Source organism: Saccopteryx leptura, chromosome 1 (assembly GCF_036850995.1).
Source record: "Saccopteryx leptura isolate mSacLep1 chromosome 1, mSacLep1_pri_phased_curated, whole genome shotgun sequence".
In the NCBI taxonomy this organism is placed as follows: Eukaryota; Metazoa; Chordata; class Mammalia; order Chiroptera; family Emballonuridae; genus Saccopteryx; species Saccopteryx leptura.
The window spans coordinates 6,118,127-6,138,732 of NC_089503.1; the positions used below are offsets into that span (position 1 = coordinate 6,118,127).

Here is a 20,606-nt window from a genome sequence, read left to right on the forward strand (position 1 = left end):
CCCTAGCCAGCGATCGTTCTCATTGCTCTGCCAGGGACAGTGATCCCCAGAAAGGTCTCAGCTGTGACTGGGGTGCTGGGATTAGAACCGTGATCCCTTGGCCCCAAGACCACCCAAGTGCCAGGATATAGGAGATGATGACCTCTCCCAACGGATTGGCTCGCCAGGCCCGAAGAGAGATAAATAAGGCCTTTATGTACAGAGAAGCATGATGGGGGTGGGGGGCTGGCAGTGGTGGCAGTGAGCTGGGCAGGGCGGGCAGGGACCTGTCAGTGGGAGAAGATGCCCCGGAAGCGGGCCTTGTCCTCCTCATCCTTCTGCCGGATCCGTGCCTCCAGGGCCCGAAGCTCCCGGCTCACAATCGGTGCCAGGGCGGGGTCCAGCTCCAGCACCTTGGCAAAGTCGGCTTGGGCCTCCTGGGCGTTCCACACAGCTGCGTGCGCCTTGCCCCTCTTAAAGTAGGCCTTGACGTTGTCTGCAAGGAGTGGCAGCAGGTATGCAAGGGCATGAGGGGGGGACCAGCTAGCTGCCTGGTCTGTCTTCTGGCACCACTGTGCCCATCATGGGACAGAGCTTTCCCAGTCCTCATGACACCATTCCTACCTAATGGGCACAACGAGGGGGATGTCTGGCCGAGCTGGGGGCTCAGAACGGGGCTGATATCAAAGGCTTAGTCTCATGCCCCTGTGCCAGCGTTGCCAGGCAGCAGGGGCAGCTCACCTGACTGCCGCCCAGCGCTCAGCGCTCACCGTCATATTTGTTGAGGATGGAAGAGCAGTGGTCCAGCACTTCGTAGTATTCTTGGGCTACCAGCTTGCACTGACAGTAGTTGAGCAGCAGTGGCGTGATCTGCTGGTCCAGCTGGATCCAGTCAGGGGACCCAGGCTGCTCCTGGGATGCGGGGGCAGGAGGGGAACTGATGCTGAGGCCGGCCCGGCTCCGCCGCAGCCCTCCCGCCCGCCCGCCCGCCGGCCCCAGCTTGGGCAGCACCTTCAGCTGCAGGTTCTTGAGGCAGGCGATGGCGTCATAGTACTTGGCGGCAGCCTCCTTCACGTGGCCCTCGCGGTACAACCGGTTGCCCTCCTGGTGAATGACCGGCACTGCCTTGGCCTTCTCCTCGTCCGTCATCGCCCAGGGGTCCTGCTGGTATGTGCCAGGGTTCTCTACCTGCCGGGGCACGGGTCAGGTCAGGGAGAGCCGCAGGGCACCACAGCTGCTCAGCCTCCAGACAGTGGATACCACAACCACAGTCACGTGTTCCTTCACTGACCAACATTTATGTAGCATCTCCTATGTTCCCAGCACTGTGCCAGGTTCTAGAAACAGAACAGTGAACAAGATGGTGAAGATCCCTGCCCACAGACACCTGAAGGAAGAAGGGGCCCCAGGCGGGAGCCCCATGGGAAAGCTAGGGGTCCCACACAGGTATTCTCGTACCTGCCCTGTCCCGCCCCAATCTCCCTCCCCAACCACAGTCTATCCATGGAGCCCACGCACCCTGGGCAGACGGGCAGGGTCGGCACCCGCTCTGAGGCGGGGTGGTGGCAGCTTGTCGAGCACCTGAACCTTGGCTGCCCCTCACCTTAAGCATCTCGATGTCGAAGATGAGAGGCTGGGGGTTCTGCTGCAGGGCGTCTAGGTCGGCGTGGCCCAGGGAGCTGTGCTCGTGTATTTGGGCGACCCCGCAGCAGTGCCGCTGGCCCTCCAGGGGGTCCTTGCCCGCTGCGATGTTACGTAAGCTCTTGGCCACCAGTGGATACAGGACCACATGCTGCAGGAGGGCGAGTGGGCACCAGGCTCTGTCAGGGTGGTCCAAGAGGCCCAGCCCTCTGCCCAATCACCACCTGAGAAAGGACACTGAGGCCCAGAGGGGCAGCAACTGGCCCAGTGCTGCTCTGATGACGCGCAGGGGGGCTTTCCCCTCAGGACCCTGGCTTCCCAGCCCCGTCTCCCACGCGGAAGCCCCAGGAAGCCCCCAGCTCCTTCTCTACGCTCCGACCACCAAACCAAGCCAAGCACTTCCCCCACAACACCCCCCGAATACACACTCCCACCGTACACCGGGCTTCTCTGTCCTTGCAGGCCCAGGGGGACTCTCACCTCCTCCTCTGCCTGCCCTCCTCCTCAAGTGCAGCCCACAAGTGGGACTCACAATGGAGTCCCTCCACGCTCTGTTCCCAGAGCCTTCACCTTCTCTCCCACCCCACCTTAGAGCTGAGCCCAGGGCAGCCCCTCAGGCGCAGGGGACGCAGCCTTCCGTCACTGACTAGGAACAGCTGCGGGGTGGTGGAACAACTCCCCACGCCAAACAATCCAGCCCCTCACTGGCCCTGCTGTCTGTGTCCAGCTGGCAGACGCTCCTGAGTCTTGGTGCTGGGCTGGCCCACACAGGGCATTTTGAAGTTGGAGGTAAACAGGCACAACTCCTGCCCTGAAGTAGCTGAGACTCAGACAGAAGACCAGATCCTGGCCACGCAGGGCAAGATAAGCTGGAGGACCCCAAGGAGGGGTTCAAGCCAACTACCGGCAGGCAGGGAGGCATTCCTGGGGGTGGTGACCCAGGAACCCACTGTGAGGTGTGAGGGAGGATCTTGGCCAAAGAGAAGATGGGAAGGAATAGCAGGGAGGTAAGTGGGAGGAGGGGGCTGGCAGGGCGTCAGACCCTGCAGGGCCATGTGAGCAGTTAAGTGCTTACACTCTAGCCTGGTGGTGACCAGGAGCCAGGGAGGCCGGAAGCAAGGAGTTGAGTGCATCATCTGCGTTTTGAGAAGCAGCCCCCTGACTAGTCTAGCTAAAGGAGGAGAAGCAGGAGCAAAGGCCAGGATGCCCGTGCCCTGGTGGTGCGGTGCCCGGGGGGAGTCGGTGGTGACCTGGCCAGGGCAGAGGCCCCGGCATGGGGAACAGGGACGGTTGGACAAACAGCGCAGACGCAGAGCCACCACAGAGACATGGCGTGCCAGGTACCTTGACGTCGCAGCAGAACTGGGCGATCTCCCCCTCGTGCATGGTGCTCACGATGGTCTCCCACACGGGCAGCTTGAACCTCTTGCCGATGATGAGCTCCATGGGCTTGCCGCACACCCGGCTGTCGTCCAGCACGGCACCTTCCCCATCGCCGCGCAGTGTCCGGTAGTGGAACGTGGCCTGCAGGCCAATGTGGGGTGGGGCAAGGACATAAACCCTCAGCCAGCCCCTGAGGACAGGGCCGGCTCCCAGCTCGCATACACGGCAGACAGGGCTTGCCCAGGGGTCACCACCGGACCTTTACCCCAGCACCCAAGTGAGGGAACTGAATCAAGGAGAGGGTAAATGAGGGAGCCCAAGTCACATGGCTAGTGGCAGTGGGTGGCTGGCCGGGGATGGGGGCCAGCAGCCTAGCTCCAGTCATTCTTCCCACAGATGTTTACTGGGCACCTATGTACCTGAGCTCTGTGCTAGACACAGCAGTGAACAAAACAGACAAAATCCCTGCCTCCATGCAGCTCACGTGGACCGTAGAGGAAAGAGATGGGCCTCAGACCAAGCAATGTGCTACGTAAGGAGGAGGTGATTGCTACGGATCGGAAAACAAATAGCAGCGGGTGAGGCCGGAGGCATTTATACGGGGTGGAGAAGGCAACTTTCAGGCAGAGATGTAAAGGGAGTAAGGGCGAAGCAGGCCAGGCAGATGCAGAGAGAGCAAGGCAGTGTGAACTTCCCAGGCCGAGAGAACAGCAGTGCAAGCAGGGGTGGACCCCTCGGGACCTGTGGGCCGTGTACAGTGAGGACACTGTTTTTTACTCTGAGATGGAAGCCACTAGGTGAATCCCAGCAGAGGAGGGAGGTGAGTGAGGTTATTGCAATAACCCAGGGAGAGTGGTTAGTGGCCGGGACCAGCGTAGTAATGGGAGACGTGGTCAGACCCTGGGTGTGTTTTGAGGATCTGCTGTGGGGTGTGAGAGAAGAGAAGAAGCCATGGAGACTGGGCAGTTTCTGAAAGCTGCAGGTGCCCTTAACTGAGATGGGAAAAGCACTGGTGGAGCAGGTTAAGTCTGAGCTGCCAACCAGGTGGAGGTGGTGAGTAGGGAGCTAGATATTAAATTTAGGGAAGAGGTTAAGGCTAGAGATATACATTTCGTGTAGTCCGGGAATGGAAAATTTGTTTTCTAATTCTCTCTTTTTTGAGAGAGAGAGACAGAGGCAAGAAGGAAGAGGGATGAGAAGCATCAACTCATAGTTGGCAGCACTTTAGTTATTCATTGATTGCTTCTCATACATGCATTGACCAGGGATCTCCAGCCAAGCTACTAACCCTTTGCTCAAGCCAGTGACCTTGGACTCAAGCCAGCAACCCTGGGATTAGGTCGGTGATCCCACACTCAAGCCAGTGACCCCACGCTCAAGCTGGTGAGCCTGCACTCAAGCCAGATGAGCCCGTGCCTTAGCCAGCAACCTCAGAGTTTTGAACCTGGGTCCTCAGCATCCCAGATCAACACCCTATCCACTGCACCACCACATCAGCCTGGAGTATTTGTTTGTTTGTTTGTTTGTTTTCTGTATTTTTCTGAAGCCAGAAACGGGGAGAGAGAGTCAGACAGACTCCCACATGCGCCCGACCGGGATCCACCCGGCACGCCCACCAGGGGGTGACGCTCTGCCCACCAGGGGCGATGCTCTGCCCCTCTGGGGCGTCGCTCTGTTGCGACCAGAGCCACTCTAGCGCCTGGGGCAGAGGCCAAGGAGCCATCCCCAGCGCCCGGGCCATCTTTGCTCCAGTGGAGCCTCGGCTGCGGGAGGGGAAGAGAGAGACAGAGAGGAAGGAGAGGGGGAGGGGTGGAGAAGCAGATGGGTGCTTCTCCTGTGTGCCCTGGCTGGGAATCGAACCCGGGACTTCTGCACGCCAGGCCGACACTCTACCACTGAGCCAACCGGCCAGGGCCATGGAGTATTTGTTTTAAAAGATGAGACTGGAGAACCTGGCCGGATAGATCGGTTGGTTAGAGCATCGTCCCGAAGCACAGAGGTTGCTGGTTTGATCCCACATATATACAGGAACAGATTGATGTTCCTCTCTCTCTCTCTCTCTCTCTCCCTTTCTCTCTCTCTAAAATCAATAAAATAAACATTAAAAAAAATATGAGATTGGATGAGGTCATCTAGAGGTGAGTGCAGAGAGAAGGTCTGAAGACCCAACCCTCAATAGGATATGGTTAGAGAAGCCCACACTCTTCACCACCTTCTCTAAACTTGGTTTTCACATCAGTAAATAGAGTCAACAATGCTACTTATCTCACATGGTGGAAATGAAAGGAAATAAACTTGTAAAGTACTTTGCATGGTGCTTACATAGTGATCACTAAATCAATGCTGGTGATTGGTCATCTAATATCACTTGTCCCTGTTCTTTCAGTGTCACTGTTCACACAGATCTTTGCTATATTTACAATGTTCTCTCCTCCTGGTGTCTGTTCCATCCAGAATCTCCCTTGTTAGAACCATCTTCAAGGTCACCAGCCCCTGGGCCATGGGGACATGCAGCCACACCCACCCCCCTTCTCTCATCTGGGCAAGGATCCCTCTTAATAAAAATGATCACTAGAGCTATGCAGTTCCCCCTGCTCTCAGCGCACTCCCACGGGGCCAGGCGAGGACTTCCAGTCATTCGTTCCACATGCCTGTCCTACGGGACTGCTCTGCTGGGCACAGGGGCTGCCCAAGAAAAGTTCCTTACTTTACAGACAAGTGGCAACTGGGAAAGGCACTCCAGAAGCAGGGCAACCTGGAGAGGTAGGCTGTTTGGGGAAGAGCCTGGAGAGGCTGGAGCTGGAGGCCTGGATGTGCAAGCAGGACGGTGGGAGGCTCTTTACTTCTCAGCCTTTATCTGTCTGTTGCGATGCCAGGGAGACCAGTCAGAAAACTGCCAAAAAGTTCTTATCCGACATACCTGACCTCTGCGCCTATTCTCTCGGTTTGTGTGAACTAAGGCCTCCGTTTTCCCATCTAAACAATAGGAGCTGGTCTGTGTTTTATGAAAACCCTATCATCGATAAAAGATCTCAAGCCTTGCAACCCAGGGGCCCCTCCCAGATCCCGGGTTTCCAGGTCTGGGTCTTCTTCAGCATCTGGTTCGGGCAATCACCGAGGTCAAATCCGGCAACCTACGTCTACTGCCTGACGGCCTCCAGGACCAATACAGTCACACCGCCAAGCCAGGGAGCAGGGAAGACGTATCCAAATTCACCCCCTACTTAAATCCAGACCAATCAGCGTCGAGCTCCGCAGGTGAGCGGTAGGGTCACCGTCCGCTGCTCTCCGGGCATGCGCAATCTCTCGCCTAAGGCCTCCTCCCGCCTCGCATGCGCACCGCGCCGCAGAGGGGTTTAGGGGTCGGGTAAGACGCTAACCTTGGTTCCATCCTTAAAGTCAGGGAGTTCTCCTCGGCCCTCCCGTATTACACGCTTTTGAATTCCGTCCTCCCGGAGTCTTGCGATGACATCCGCCATCCTCCTTACCCGCTGCTCTCTTTCGGCAACTTCCGGACTCGTTCGGCAACTTCCGGACCTGCTTCGGCAACCTCTGGAGCTTCGGCAACTTCCGAAGTGATGCCATTTTTGCTAAGGGCAGACGCCCAAAAGGGACTAAACGTGGAAATGGATGGTGATTGGTTCTCCGCGCTGCTGAGCTGGGGGATCTGGTCGGGGGCGGGGCTTGAGAGTGCCCGGGGGAGGTGGGAAAAGAACCGAGGTCCGTCAATGGGGCGGGGCCAGGTCCTGCGGGCGGGGCGGCACGGGGCCGTTCCTAGCAATCCCAACCCCGGTTAGAACTATGGCCCACTCCTCTGGGCCTGTACCACTCACTCCCTTTAATTTTTTATTTATTTTTTTAGATTTTATTCATTTTTATTAGAGAGAGAGGGGAGAGAGAGGGAGACCCAGGAAGCATCAACTCCCATATGTGCCTTAACCAGGCAAGCCCAGGGTTTTGAACCAGCGACCTCAGCATTCCAGGTCAACGTTTTATCCACTGCACCACCACAGGTCAGGCCTGTACCACTCCCTTTAAAGTTGTAGAAGTAGTGTAACATCATTTCAGACCTAAGATAGGAAGATTGGGGGCGGGGTAGGGAAAAGCCTTCCAAAAACTATTTTTGTTTATTGCCTTCTGGCCTTTTCCTTTTTTTTTTTTTTAATTTATTTTTCTGAAGCTGGAAACGGGGGTGGGGGGGGGGGGGGGGGGGGAGACAGTCAGACAGACTCCTGCATGCGCTGGACCGGGATCCACCCGGCACGCCCACCAGGGGGCGATGCTCTGCCCACCAGGGGGGCGATGCTCTGCCCCTCCTGGGCGTCGCTCTGTTCCGACCAGAGCCACTCTAGCGCCTGGGGCAGAGGCCAAGGAGCCATCCCCAGCGCCTGGGCCATCTTTGCTCCAATGGAGTCTTGGCTGCAGGAGGGGAAGAGAGAGACAGAGAGGAAGGAGGGGGGGAGGGGGGGAGAAGCAGATGGGCGCTTCTACTGTGTGCCCTGCCCGGGAATCGAACCCAGGACTTCTGCACGCCAGGCTGACGCTCTACCACTGAGCCAACCGGCCAGGGCCTGGCCTTTTCCTTTTGTGTATCTAGCACAAGTCCTGACTTTTAAATCCTGGGTTTTATTTTGCAAAAATAAAAAACATGATGTATTATAAAGTTGTACACTTGAAACCTATATAATTTTATTAACCAATGTCACCCCAATAAATTCAATTAAAAAAATGGAAGACCTCTCGGTTCCTGAGATTAGCATTAGAGGAGAGAGCAGAGAGGAGAGCAGAGAGAGGCCACGTGGAGGAGGCCAGGAGAAGCAGCCAAGATGGCAGAGTGCTGAAGGAGAAGCCAGTTTGTGCAGAGTTTGTGTAGAGAGGAGATGGGGAACAGAGGTGAGTAAGTCTGGTGAGCCAGAAACCTTTGATTCTAGGAAACTCGGATAAGTCAGTAGCTTTGTGAGCACTGAATGAGTGGGTTTTGGAGCCCAGTGTGTGTTTTTACTTGCCCGCTGGGTGCAAGCTAGGATTAAAGCTAATAGCCCACAAAAAACAAAAACAAAACAATAACAAAAAATCCACCAGGAGTAAGAAGGAGGGTTTTGATACCCCTGTGGGAATGGTAAACTCTCTAAGATGCTGAGAGAGCCACAAGTGGGGTTGGTGGTGCGTGTGTCGTCACTATTGAATCCACAGTGGCTGGCACGAGGTGGGTGCCCAATAAATAGAGGGGAATACGTGAATGGTAAGTGAGGTACTTCGGGGCTAAAGTCTTTCCGCCCCTGGAAACTAGCTGTGGACAAGCACTGTAGAAGTCATTCACTTCCACTTTTGAGGGTTAGGTCACCTCGTAGGGAGGAATGTCTTGGGACCTGTGCACTGTCTCCATCCCATCATAACTGCAAAGGATTATTGTCGGTCCCCTGTGACCGAGGTGCTAAGTGCTTCAGATATTTACCCTGGGTCATTGCCCACAAGAAGTCCCGAGATAGGCAGGACCTCTGCGATGAAAAGGGAACATGGTTTGTTTGTTTTGTTTTGTTTTCTTTTTTTTTTTAACCAAACACAGGAAGTTTTACAAGCAAGTTCTCCCAAATTTTGAAGCAACAAGTAGTCTGCATCTTATACAGATTGTTTTGAAAAAGAGAAAAGGCAACCAACATATTTCATGAGGCCACTTTAATCTTGATTTCTGAACCAGATAAGTATATCATAAAGCAAGAAAATTATACAACATTTGACTAATAAATCGAATCCACTAGTGTTTATAAAAGTGTATCAATATCTAAATGAATGCCATTCACAAAAAAGAGAGATACTATATGATTCCATTTATATAAGGTAGCTAGAGTAGTCAGATTCATAGAGAGGAAGTTGAATGGTGGTTGGCTGGGGGGGGGAAATGAAAGTAGTTTAATGAGTATAGTACAGTTTCAGTTTTGCAAGATAATAAAGACCTGGAGATTGGTTGTACAACGATGTGAATATACTTAACCCTACTGAACTATGCACTTAAAAATGTTTAAGACAGAGCCCTGGCCGGTTGGCTCAGCGGTAGAGCGTCGGCCTAGCGTGCGGAGGACCCGGGTTCGATTCCCGGCCAGGGCACACAGGAGAAGCGCCCATTTGCTTCTCCACCCCTCCGCCGCACTTTCCTCTCTGTCTCTCTCTTCCCCTCCTGCAGCCAAGGCTCCATTGGAGCAAAGATGGCCCGGGCGCTGGGGATGGCTCTGTGGCCTCTGCCTCAGGCGCTAGAGTGGCTCTGGTCGCAATATGGCGACGCCCAGGATGGGCAGAGCATCGCCCCCTGGTGGGCAGAGCGTCGCCCCATGGTGGGCGTGCCGGGTGGATCCCGGTCGGGCGCATGCGGGAGTCTGTCTGACTGTCTCTCCCCGTTTCCAGCTTCAGAAAAATGAAAAAAAAAAAAAAAAAAAAAAAAAATGTTTAAGACAAGGCCCTGGCCAGTTGGCTCAGCGGTAGAGCGTCGGCCTGGCGTGCAGGAGTCCCGGGTTCGATTCCCAGCCAGGGCACACAGGAGAGGCGCCCATTTGCTTCTCCACCCCTCCCCCTCTCCTTCCTCTCTGTCTCTCTCTTCCCCTGCCGCAGCGAGGCTCCATTGGAGCAAAGATGGCCCGGGCGCTGGGGATGGCTCTGTGGCCTCTGCCTCAGGCACTAGAATGGCTCTGGATGCAACAGAGCGACGCCCCAGAGGGGCAAAGCATCGCCCCCTGGTGGGCGTGCTGGGTGGATCCCGGTCAGGCGCATGCGGGAGTCTGTCTGACTGTCTCTCCCCGTTTCCAGCTTCGGAAAAAATGAAAAAAAAAATGTTTAAGACAGTGACCCTGGCCGGTTGGCTCAATGGTAGAGCATCGGCCTAATGTGTAGAAGTCCTGGGTTCGATTTCCCGCCAAGGCACACAAGAGAAGTGCCCATTTGCTTCTCCACCCTTCCTTCTCTTTCTCTCTGTCTCTCTCTTCCCCTCCCGCAGCCAAGGCTCCATTGGAGCAAAGTTGGCCCGAGCGCTGAGGATGGCTCCATGGCCTCCGCCTCAGGCACTAGAATGGCTCTGGTTGCAGCAGAGCAACGCCCCAGAGGGGGCCAAGCATCGGCCCCTGGTGGGCATGCCGGTGGATCCCGGTCGGGCACATGCGGGAGTCTGTCTGCCTCCCCCCTACCCTTCTCACTTCGGGGGAAAAAATGTTTAAGACATTAAGTATTATGTGTATTTTATCACAATTAAAACTTAAAAAGAAAAAAAGGCATCAAGATCAAGTAGGGCTCATTCCAAGAATATAAGAATGGTTTCAAGTTAGAAACATCTATTAGTGTAATTCAGTACACCAGTGAACAAAAGGAGAAAACTCATATAGTTATTGCAAAACCTGCAGGAAAGCATTTGATGAAATTCTATGACTATAATAAAAACTTACTATTAGGGGGGAAAAAGAGGAACTTTCCTGGGTTGATAAAAGTCATATGCAATTAAAAATGATGAGATATTCACATTCCCTTCAAGATCAGGAAAAAGACAAGGAAAGCTATCAGTGATGCTGTTTAGCATACACCTGGCCAAAGCAATAAACCAAGAAAAAGAAATGAGAGTGATTATATATACATATAGAGATCCCAACAATCTACAAACTATTTTAATAAGTTGGAGAGTCCAGCAATGTTACAGGGATATAAAATAAGCTGCCCCCCCACTCCAAAATGAATAGTACTTCATACCATCAATAACCCTCTCAAAAATATAATAGAAAAGGTAACATTCACAACAGTAATAAAAAACTCAGAAAGTATTAAGAAAATATCCCTGGCCAGTTGGTCCAGTGGTAGAGCATTGGCCCAGCATGTAGAAGTCCGGGTTCGATTCCTGATCGGCACACAGGAGAAGCACCCATCTGCTTCTCCACTCCTTTCCCTCTCACTTCTCTCTCTCTCTCTTTTTCTCTCTTGCCCTCCCTTCCTGTAGCCATGGCTTGATTGGAGTGAGTTGGCCCCAGGCACTGAGGATAGCTCCATAGCCTCCACCTCAGGCACTAAAAAAAAAAATGGCTCCAGTTGCAAGGGAGCAAGAGCCCCAGATGGGCAGAGCATCACCCCCTAGTGTGCTTTGCAGGGTGTTCCCAAGTCAGGGTACATGCAGGGGTCTGTCTCTGCCTCCCCTCCTCTCACTAAATAAAAAAAGAAAGAAAATAAGGCCCTGGACAGTTGGTTCAGTGGTAGAGTGTCGGCCTGGCGTGTGGATGTCCTGGGTTCGATTCCCAGCCAGGGCACACAGGAGAAGGGCCCATCTGCTTCTCCACCCTTCCCCCTCTCCTTTCTCTCTATTTCTCTCTCCCCCTCCCGCAGCCAAGGCTCCATTGCTGAAGATGGCTCCATGGCTTCTATCTCAGGCGCTAGAATGGCTCCTGCCACAGCAGAGCAACGCCCCAGATGGGCAGAACATTACCCCCTCGTGGGCTTGCCGGGTGGATCCTAGTTGGGCGCATGTGGGAGTCTGTCTCTCTTCCTTGCTTCTCACTTCAGAAAAATACAACAACAACAAAAATAAAAAAGAAAAGAAAAACACAGCTCAGAAACTTCTGGAGAAAAAAAATTTAAGAACATAAAAGAAGACATGAATAACTGAAGATGCATACCTTGTTAATGAATAGAACAGCTAGACAGCTAAAGCTGTGATTGCTCCTCAAATTAATCCAGAAATTCAATAAGATACCAGTAGGAATAGGGAGGATTTTTGAAGAACTTGGAAAACATTTTTGTGATATTTCTGTAGAAGAATAAAGGTCCGTGAGAGCTAGGTCAAGTTTGAAAAAGACCAAAATGTGTGTGTATGGGTGGAGGGGCAGGAACTTGCCCTGCTGTATTAAACCCCACTGCAAACCACAGTAATAAAAAGCAGATGATACTGGTTAAGAATTAGTCAAGGGGATCAAAGGAACCAAAGAGAGTTTAAAATAGATATCTGTAACTAATGACCATATACTGTACTTGATATATGACAAAAGGAGCATTACACTTCAGAGGAGACAAAACTGATTGTTTGGTAAATGGTGCTGGGAAAACTGACCCTAGGTTGAAATAAATCTGGATCCTTCCTTGTACTGCATTCAAAGGTAGAATCCATAGGGTTAAGGATTTTTATTTATTTATTTATTTATTTATTTATTTATTTATTTATTTATTTTAGTGAAAGGAGGGGAGGCAGAGAGACAGACTCTCTCCTGTGCTCTGACCGGGATCCCCCGGAAAGTCCACTAGGGGGCAATGCTCAGCAATGGAGTCATTTTTTCAGTGCCTGAGGCAGAGGCCACAGAGCCATCCTCAGTGCCCCAGGCAAACTTGCTCAAACCAATGGAGCCATGGCTGCAGGAGAGGAAGAGAAAGGGAGAGAGACAAGGTTGGGGGGGGGGGGGAGCAGATGGTCAATTCTCCTGTGTGCCCTGACCAAAGATTGAACCTGGGACATCCACACGCCCAGCCGAGGTTCTATGACTGAGCCAACCGGCTAGGGCCAGGGTTAAGGACCTTAATATGAGTTGTAATACCTAACACTGATTGAGTACTTCTGTGTGCCAGGCACTATGTTATGTGTTTTCCAGGCATAGGTAACAGCAAGTGCAAAGGCCCTGAGGTGGGATTAAGCTTGGCCTGTACAGCTGAGTGTACAGGGGAAAAGAGGGACAGAGGGGGGTTTACTTGATGAGGTTGGGAGAGGCAGGCAGAGACCAGAGTATTCAGAACTTTGCAGGCCTTTGTAAAGAGTTCAGATATTATTCTAACCACAATAGAAAACCAACGGAAATGTTTACAGAGTGACTTAGCAGCATACTTGTTTATTTACATACACATACAAATTTTATTTAAGAATAACACTGTGCCTGACCTGTGGTGGTGCAGTGGATAAAGAGTCGACCTGGAAATGCTGAGGTCGCCGGTTCGAAACCCTGGGCTTGCCTGGTCAAGGCACATATGGGAGTTGATGCTTCCAGCTCCTCTCCCCTTCTTTCTCTCTGTCTCTCCCTCTCCTCTCTAAAATGAATAAATAAATTTTAAAAAATTAAAAAAAAAAAAAAAAGTAACACTGAGCCCTAGCCAGGTAGCTCAGTTGGTTAGAGCATTGTCCTATATGCCAAGGTTGTGGGTTCCTGCCCTGCCCCATCAGGGCACATATAAGGATCAATTAATAAACACATAAGTAGGACAGCAAATTCACGTTTCTTTCTCTCTCCCTTCCTCTATCTCTCAAATCAATAAATAAAAAAATTTCAGAAATAACAGAGAAAGGATCAGATATATTTTTAAAGAATACTAGCTGCTGAGTGCAGGTTGGAGAGTACAGTAGAAGCCATATAAACTCTGCGCCCCAGTTTGCACAGCTGCTAGGTGGTGAGAAAGAATACTCCTCCCCTGTAGGGCCGCGGTGAGTACGGTATGGAAACAGTTCCTTGGCGTCTCCTCGGCACCGAAGGAGCGGGCTGGGATACAGAAGGCCTTGTCTCGGGACGGGAGGATGGCGCGCAGAAGGAAGCCCCTTCAAGCCCAAGGTACAAACCTGGGTACGGCATCAGAACGCCGCACCGGCTGTGGTTCGCAGAGGCGGCCGCTGGGCGGCGCCGAGGACCCCCGCGCAGTCCGAATGAGATAATGCTCCTCCCACTAGTCAGCTCGGCACTCCGCAACTCTGGCCTGCTGAGGGCCGCCGCGGGCGGGGCCTTCGCGCGAGGGCGGGGCCTTGGCCGCCGGACAGTCGCGTTCCCTAACGACAGCACGAGGCGGGGCCTACGTGCGGGGGCGGGGCCGTGGCGAAGCTGGGCCAGCGGCGCGGATGGCGGCGGGGGCGCTGGTCGCCTGACCTGGCGGGGGCCATGAGCGCCGCCAGGCCTCAGTTCAGCATCGATGACGCCTTCGAGCTGTCCCTGGAGGACACGGGCCCTGGTCCCGAGTCCAGCGGGGTCTCCCGCTTCGGGCCGCTGCACTTCGAACGCCGGGCGCGGTTCGAGGTGGCCGACGAGGACAAGCAGTCCCGGCTGCGCTACCAGGTGACCGGCCCGGCCCTCTTCACCCACAGCCCCGCTCCGGGCGGGACCCCAGGCCGGACCCTGGAGAACCCCAACTCAGGGGAGAATCTGTCTAGAGGTGCTAGCCGGAGTGGGAGACCGCCCCCCGACGTGGCCATAATCGAGAGCCCTGCCCAGACCCCTTCAGCTCTGATTGTGGCCCCCAGCCACCACTTGAGAGCACAGAGACTGGACCTAGGAGCTCATCTCCCAGCCCAGCTGGAGTCCTTACCCGTCCTGGTTACTGATCTCCCTCCTTCCTCAGATATTAGGAGGGGGAGTTAGGGAGCCCTTCTGTACCTGAACCAGACCTTGGCCATACTCCGGAGCAGTCCCCTGAATTCCAGGCCAGATGGTCTAACAATAACCTGCACCCTCTCTTCTGTTTTAGAAGTCTCCACTCCATCTTTCACACCCCCCAGAGCTGGGGTCCCCCACTCACATGATGAATCCTTGTCACACTTTGACTCCCACGCACTAAACTAGAAATCCCCATTTTCCCAGATGACCTCTACCAACTCTAGGATCCTTTTCTTGGAGACCTGGACCAGATTCTTGTGCCCCAGACCTGGAAACCATGGGCTTGCCCTGCCCTGGCACCCCAAATCCAAAGCCTCCAACTGGACCCCTGAAATACCATACTGACAGCTCCACCCTGACTCCTAAACTTGGGATATCCCCTCGCCCTGGGACCCATGCTGGGAGCCCTCTATCAATCCCTGCAGCTCCTGCACCCCAGAGCCTCCAGTTCCCACCTACTACCTGGTTTCAGTTTGTGAATCATCAAACCCGTCTACTCTGCCCCTGGGGTGGGGGCAGGGAGGCAGGGACACATACGACAGCTGTTAAGCAGCAGGGAAAACAGCTGTGTGGACTTGCTTTCCTCCTCTCCCTGCAAAGGGAGTGAGGAAGGGCCTGAGCCCAGTAACCCCTGAGCCCTGTGTTCTGGAATAGAACCTGGAGAATGATGAGGATGGAGCCCAGCCACCTCCGGAGCCAGACGTGGGAGTCAGCACCAGGTCAGGGCCAGGTGGGGACCTGCCCCAAGCCGGTTCCCGTGCTTCTGGCTCCCATTCATTCCACCTCACCTCACTCAGCTCTCTCACATCCTGTCCTACAAGCCTGATCCGCACTCCTCTCCTGGGTCCCCCTGTCCTGCGGGGACACCATACCCTAATGCCAGCCTCACCCACCCACCCCCACCAGGCTCTTTATCCTGCAGAAACCCCAGCGTAGTCTGACCCCTACCATCCCATGGTCACTTGTCTTGCAGTCCCTAGCATGAATCCCCAACCTTCCACCCCAGTCCTGGAGAAACCCCCAACCCTTGAATTCCTCTTCATCCCATCCCGTGTCCTACAGGATAGGTGCTCCCTTTCCTACAGGAACACCCATCCCTAGTCCCTGCACCCTCTCCGTCACGTCATCATGGCTCCTGTCCCAAAGGGACCCCTTCCTTGCTGCCCCCTTCCCCCTCACTGGGCACATCTGTCCTGCAGGGATTCTGGCCGAACATCTGTCCGCAGCTCCCAGTGGTCCTTTAGCACCATCAGCAACAGCACACAGCGTTCCTACAATGCCTGCTGCAGGTGAGAGCCCACCCTTCCTGAGCTCCCGGTGGCACAGCCAGGAGAGGCAGCCTGGCTACTCCCCTCAGCCCTCTGGGCCCACCCCTGGGGTGGGTGACAGGAGAGGGTGGGCCTCCCGTCACTTCTCTCCTTCTACCCAGCTGGACTCAACACCCTTTGATCCAGAAGAACCGAAGGGTAGTGCTAGCCTCCTTCCTGCTGCTGCTGCTCGGCCTGGGTGAGTCCCTGAGAGCCTCTGTGAGGGGCCAGCTCTCCTCCTCTGTAGGTTCTGCACCCTAAGCAGGCGCACTGAGCCTCCCAGCCTCCTGAGGAGGCAGCTGGCTCCCATCACCCCACCCCTACATTACAGGGGAGGAAAGGGAGGCCTCGCGAGGGGTAGGCCCAGCCTCCTACGCACACAGCCAAGAGATCACACATAGTTGAAAATGGAACCTGGTTCAGTGCTCCAAGTTGTTTTTTTTTTAACTTAGCCTGTTTAATCCATTTGTTTTGTGTCTACATCGAATCAGGTGCAGGGCAGGCTTATTTTCTCTGCCTTACAGAGGTTGCACAGCAAGGAAAAGGTAGGGCCATGACCCAGAACCTGTTTGTAGGGCTGGGTGCGCAGGGAGATGCCCACTCCCATGGTCAAGGATGCCGAGTGCCCTGCCAGCCTGATCCACAGGGCACCTGTCACTCACCCTTCTCTGGAGTCTGAGAACTGATGAGGATCTCTCTTCTACCCCCATTGCTCAGATGGGGAACTGAGGCCCAAAGCAGGCAGCTCTCACAGCCAGATGTTTTCTGACTCACACATTTTCCATCCTATGGGGTAAGGAATCAGGGTCCCCAGAAAGGATCTAGGGTTGAAATCAAGAGGGGCCCAAAAGGAGGTTCCCCCTGTGGCAGCAGCCCTCCCTCCTCCAGGCAGGTCAAGGCCCCTAGCCAGAAAGCTGAGCAGTGTCTGCAGGGCAGGGAGCAACCCCTTCCTTGACACCTGCACACAGGGCACTGCTTACACTGGCCATCTGCCTTCTCATTTTATCCTCTCTCTCAGCACCCAACAGAACAGGCTGAATTACCATCGCAGTCCAGAAATAAAGACACAGACTCAGACAGGTGAAGGGACTTCCTCAGGTCACAGCTAACAAGTGGATGAGCTAGGATTTAAACCCACATTAATGGCATTGCCAGGCCTGGGAGCCACTATCGGCCCATAAATGGCGTTTGTAGGAATTAGAAAAAAATGCCTGCTCTGAGTGAGCAGAGTGCACAGCCCTAAGCCCGGGGAGTGAGTTTCGGCCTCATTATTTCCATTGTTGAGTTGCTCAAACCACCTGACAGCCCACGGTGGCCCCAGAAGCCTCTGTCTGTAGAGCCCAGAGCCCCACCTCCCCCATCCCATCCTCTAACCTCGGGACCCAGACTCTCTCTGGGTTTGAAAAGTTGATCCTGCCCTGACCACTCCACTTTCCCCAGGGCCCACTGTTCACAGCCAGTCCACATCCCTCCCCAGGGCCTCCAGGCCCTGCCGAGCTCCTAAGAGCCCCGAGTTCCCCCCAGACTGTCCCCTCTGTCTGGAGGACTCCTTTCCCTCTCCACCTCCACCTTGCCCATAGCAAAGCCTCTAGGAAGACTGCCTCCACCTTCCAAGCGCAGCCCTGAGCAAGTTACTTTCTCTTTCTGCGCCTCAGTTCCATCTTTTGTGAAGTGGGGATAGTACCTGTCCCATTCTGTCAGGGTGACAAGTAAGGCCCGCATGTAATCCGTTTAGCCCACTGTCTGGCAGCACCTGGTAAGTGGGCGCTAAATGTTAACTGCTGTCACTACTGTGAACCCTGCTCAGCTCAGGTGCCACTGCCTCCAAGAAGCTCCTCGCTGGTCCCCAGCTCGGTCCTGTCTGATCTTACCCTATGTATCCTGACCACTGCCGCAGGAACTGGCAGGTGCTTGTTGGCTGCTCCGCTAGGGAGAGGCCACGAGGGCAGGGACCTCACAGCCTCCCCCAGCCCCCAGGGATTCCCAGTACCAGGTGCTCCCCATACGTATGCTGATCGACAGAAAAGCCACACCAAGGAGCAGATAAAAGTCTCTCCTTACAGACATTTCCTGGGGCCTGCCAGGTGCCTTCCCCTGGAAACACAGTGCGTGGCAGCTTCCCGGTGAGGGTCTCTGCCCAGGGAACCTTCAGCTCAGCTGGGGTAACACTATTCCTCAGGCCTAAGCCATGTTGGGGGTTGCGGCTGGAGGTCCCAGCTCCTACCCCCCGTTCCCGTCCTCACCCTTGCGGCTCCATCTGTGTGCAGTGCTGATCCTGATCGGCGTGGGATTGGAGGCGGCCCCCTCACCAGGTGAGCGCCCCTCCTACCTCCGCAGGCTTACTCGCCTCTGCTGCCCAGGGATCCTTGGCAAGCCCGCCCCCTTCCCATTACTCACCACCCTCCCAGCCAGAAACAGTCCCTTTTACTGCGGAAAGGGGCACATTAATGGCATTGCCTCCCTGCCCTGACCTGGCCCCTCCTCTCCTCCCGAAGGTGTCTCCAGTGCCATCTTCTTCGTACCTGGCTTTCTGTTGTTGGTCCCGGGAGGTACGAACAGAAGCCAGCAGGCGCAGGGCGGGGCGGGGCCTGGGGGGTGTGGGCAGGGCTTATCCGCTGACTGGCTCCGCCCCACAGTCTACCACGTGATCTTCATCTACTGCGCCGTCAAGGGCTACCGGGGTTTCCAGTTCTTCTACCTGCCCTACTTCGAGAAGTGAACCGCCGGTGGATGGCAGGGATCCAAGTCGGCCCCTGGCGGCCTCCTCTCGTTCCCAGGGGCCGCTCCTCAGCCCACGCTGCTCCAGTTCCCTCATCTCAACGGAAAAGCCCCTCCAGGACCCTCAAACTGCCAGCCCCATCGGAGTTTGCTCAGGAAGTTTGGGGCGCAAGGACCCTGGGCCCACTACCTGGGCCTGGGAAAGTTGCCCCTTGCCTGATCTGTGCCTTAAGTTATTCTCGGACCCTGGGGCTACTGGGTTGGCCGTGTTTTGTGCTAATAAAAGAGGTACTTATATCCAGCAGAGAATTGCTCTTTCTTTCCAACCTGCCTATCAGCCTATACCGCAAAGGCTGAGAAGAGGGCTGACCCAGGCCCTGAAGGATACAGGGACCACTTGCCTTCCCATTGCACACAGGACAACCCTGATTCTCCCAAGATTTCGGCGAGGCTGTGAGCCCAGTGTTGAGGGCAGAGCTGGTCCTGGGACTCTTCGGCCTCTTCCAGCGTCCCAGCTGCCCCAACCCTTGGCATTTACATCCTGCCCCCGTTTCCACCTGCAGGGGCAGCATTAGTGCCTGAACCTGCCAAGGGCACTGGGATGACGCAGGCCCAGGACCTGGAGGCCGCTATCCTGGTTCCAGGCTGGCTCTGAGGCCCCGGCTGCCACAGCCAGCTGGGAATGTGGGCCATGGCCCAGTCCTCTCCACCCACTGCCCTACTTCCTAGGCCCAGGGGTTGGGAGGAATAAGAGACAAAGGACATCAGATGCAGGGCTGGTATGACAGCAAACCTCACTGATCAAAGACTCTTAGAACCACAGACCATTGGGAACAAACCATCTCAGGATTTTGAAAAATCCAAATATCTCAGAATGTTAAGAACCAGGAAGCAAAATCTTGTGAAAACCCTGAGATCTGAGATCATAATAGCTACTATATATCAAACCCTTAGAAGGCACCAGGGCCTGTGCTGAGGACTTACCACAGCTTATCTCTTGTCTTCACCTCCTCAGCCCCATTTTACAGAGGAGGAGACTGAGACCCAGGGAGAGGGACTCACCCAAGGGCAAAGTCAGGAACATAACCCAGGAGTTCATGACACTGGTGGGGAGGAGAAGGGCACTGAGCTGGTGGCCACCAACTGGGCTGAGGAGGCCCTGCTCAGTGTAATTACCTGGTTACAGCCTGGCTCCCGCAGTAACATGTAAGTGCCATTAGGAAGGGCCTTGGCCTCGCTGTGCATGCAGCAGCCAAGCCAGTGCCTTTGGGTTTCTGTGACTTTGTTATATAAAAAATGAACATCCAGCCCTCTGCGCTCACTCCTGCTCTCCTGGCCCACCCAGACTCCCTACCCTCAGCCCCCTCGTCAAGGAACTTTGGGGGGCACCTCTTAGGTGCAGGAACTCCTAAATCCGTGGTTCTCACACTGGCTGAAGTGAAAACCAGTTTTCATTTCTAATTTCGTCATGGACCAATACCTTAAAATGAAAAGTGAAATAAAAACCAGGGACAGCCTGACCTGTGGTGGCACAGTGGACATGGAGTCGACCTGGAACATTGAGGTTGCCAGTTCGAAATCCTGGGCTTACCTTGTCAAGGCACATATGGGAGTTGATGTTTCCCGCTCCTTCCCCCCTTCTCTCCCTCTCTCTCTCCTCATTAAAATAAATTAAAAAAAATAAAAACACAGATTCCCATGATAGGTACCTTGTTAAAAAAAGAAGGACATTAGCCCTGGCCGGTTGGCGCACTGGTAGAGCATCGGCCTGGCGTGCAGAAGTCCCGGGTTCGATTCCCGGCCAGGGCACACAGGAGAAGCGCCCATCTGCTTCTCCACCTCTCCCCCCCTCCTTCCTCTCTGTCTCTCTCTTCCCCTCCCGCAGCCAAGGCTCCATTGGAGCAAAGATGGCCAGGGCGCTGGGGATGGCTCCTTGGCCTCTGCCCCAGGCGCTAGAGTGGCTCTGGTTGCAACAGAGCGACGCCCCAGAGGGGCAGAGCATCGCCCCCTGGTGGGCAGAGCATCGCCCCCTGGTGGGCATGCCGGGTGGATCCCGGTCGGGCGCATGTGGGAGTCTGTCTGACTGTCTCTCCCCGTTTCCAGCTTCAGAAAAATACAAAAAAAAAAAATAAGTAAATCGGCGAATTAATCAGTACTGTTTGCTACTACACTCACAACTTTTTGTTGTTCTTAACAAAGGTACCCCAGAAGTGGTGAT

At 54.5% G+C, this 20,606-nt stretch overlaps 2 protein-coding genes across 3 annotated transcripts; one reads left to right on the plus strand and one right to left on the minus strand.

The window, feature by feature from the left end:
• Positions 1 to 174: 174 nt before the first annotated feature.
• Positions 175 to 6,534, minus strand: AIP (aryl hydrocarbon receptor interacting protein). Its single transcript, XM_066342092.1, has 6 exons — positions 6,384 to 6,534; positions 2,965 to 3,144; positions 1,583 to 1,771; positions 991 to 1,167; positions 750 to 891; positions 175 to 475 (listed from the first exon to the last, which is right to left on the minus strand). Exons 1-6 carry the CDS (start codon positions 6,480 to 6,482, stop codon positions 270 to 272), a joined length of 993 nt encoding a protein of 330 aa, XP_066198189.1. The 5' UTR covers positions 6,483 to 6,534; the 3' UTR covers positions 175 to 269.
• Positions 6,535 to 13,797: 7,263 nt separating this feature from the next.
• On the plus strand, positions 13,798 to 18,522 carry TMEM134 (transmembrane protein 134). 2 transcript variants are annotated; one of them, XM_066342218.1, is made up of 7 exons: positions 13,798 to 14,045; positions 15,018 to 15,082; positions 15,563 to 15,652; positions 15,793 to 15,869; positions 17,938 to 17,982; positions 18,166 to 18,219; positions 18,307 to 18,522. In XM_066342218.1, the coding sequence occupies exons 1-7, from the start codon at positions 13,872 to 13,874 to the stop codon at positions 18,387 to 18,389; spliced, it is 588 nt and encodes a 195-aa protein (XP_066198315.1). In that variant the 5' UTR covers positions 13,798 to 13,871; the 3' UTR covers positions 18,390 to 18,522. The 2 variants fall into 2 exon arrangements, with proteins under 2 accessions (XP_066198315.1, XP_066198396.1); XM_066342299.1 differs by lacking the exon at positions 18,166 to 18,219.
• Positions 18,523 to 20,606: the final 2,084 nt, after the last annotated feature.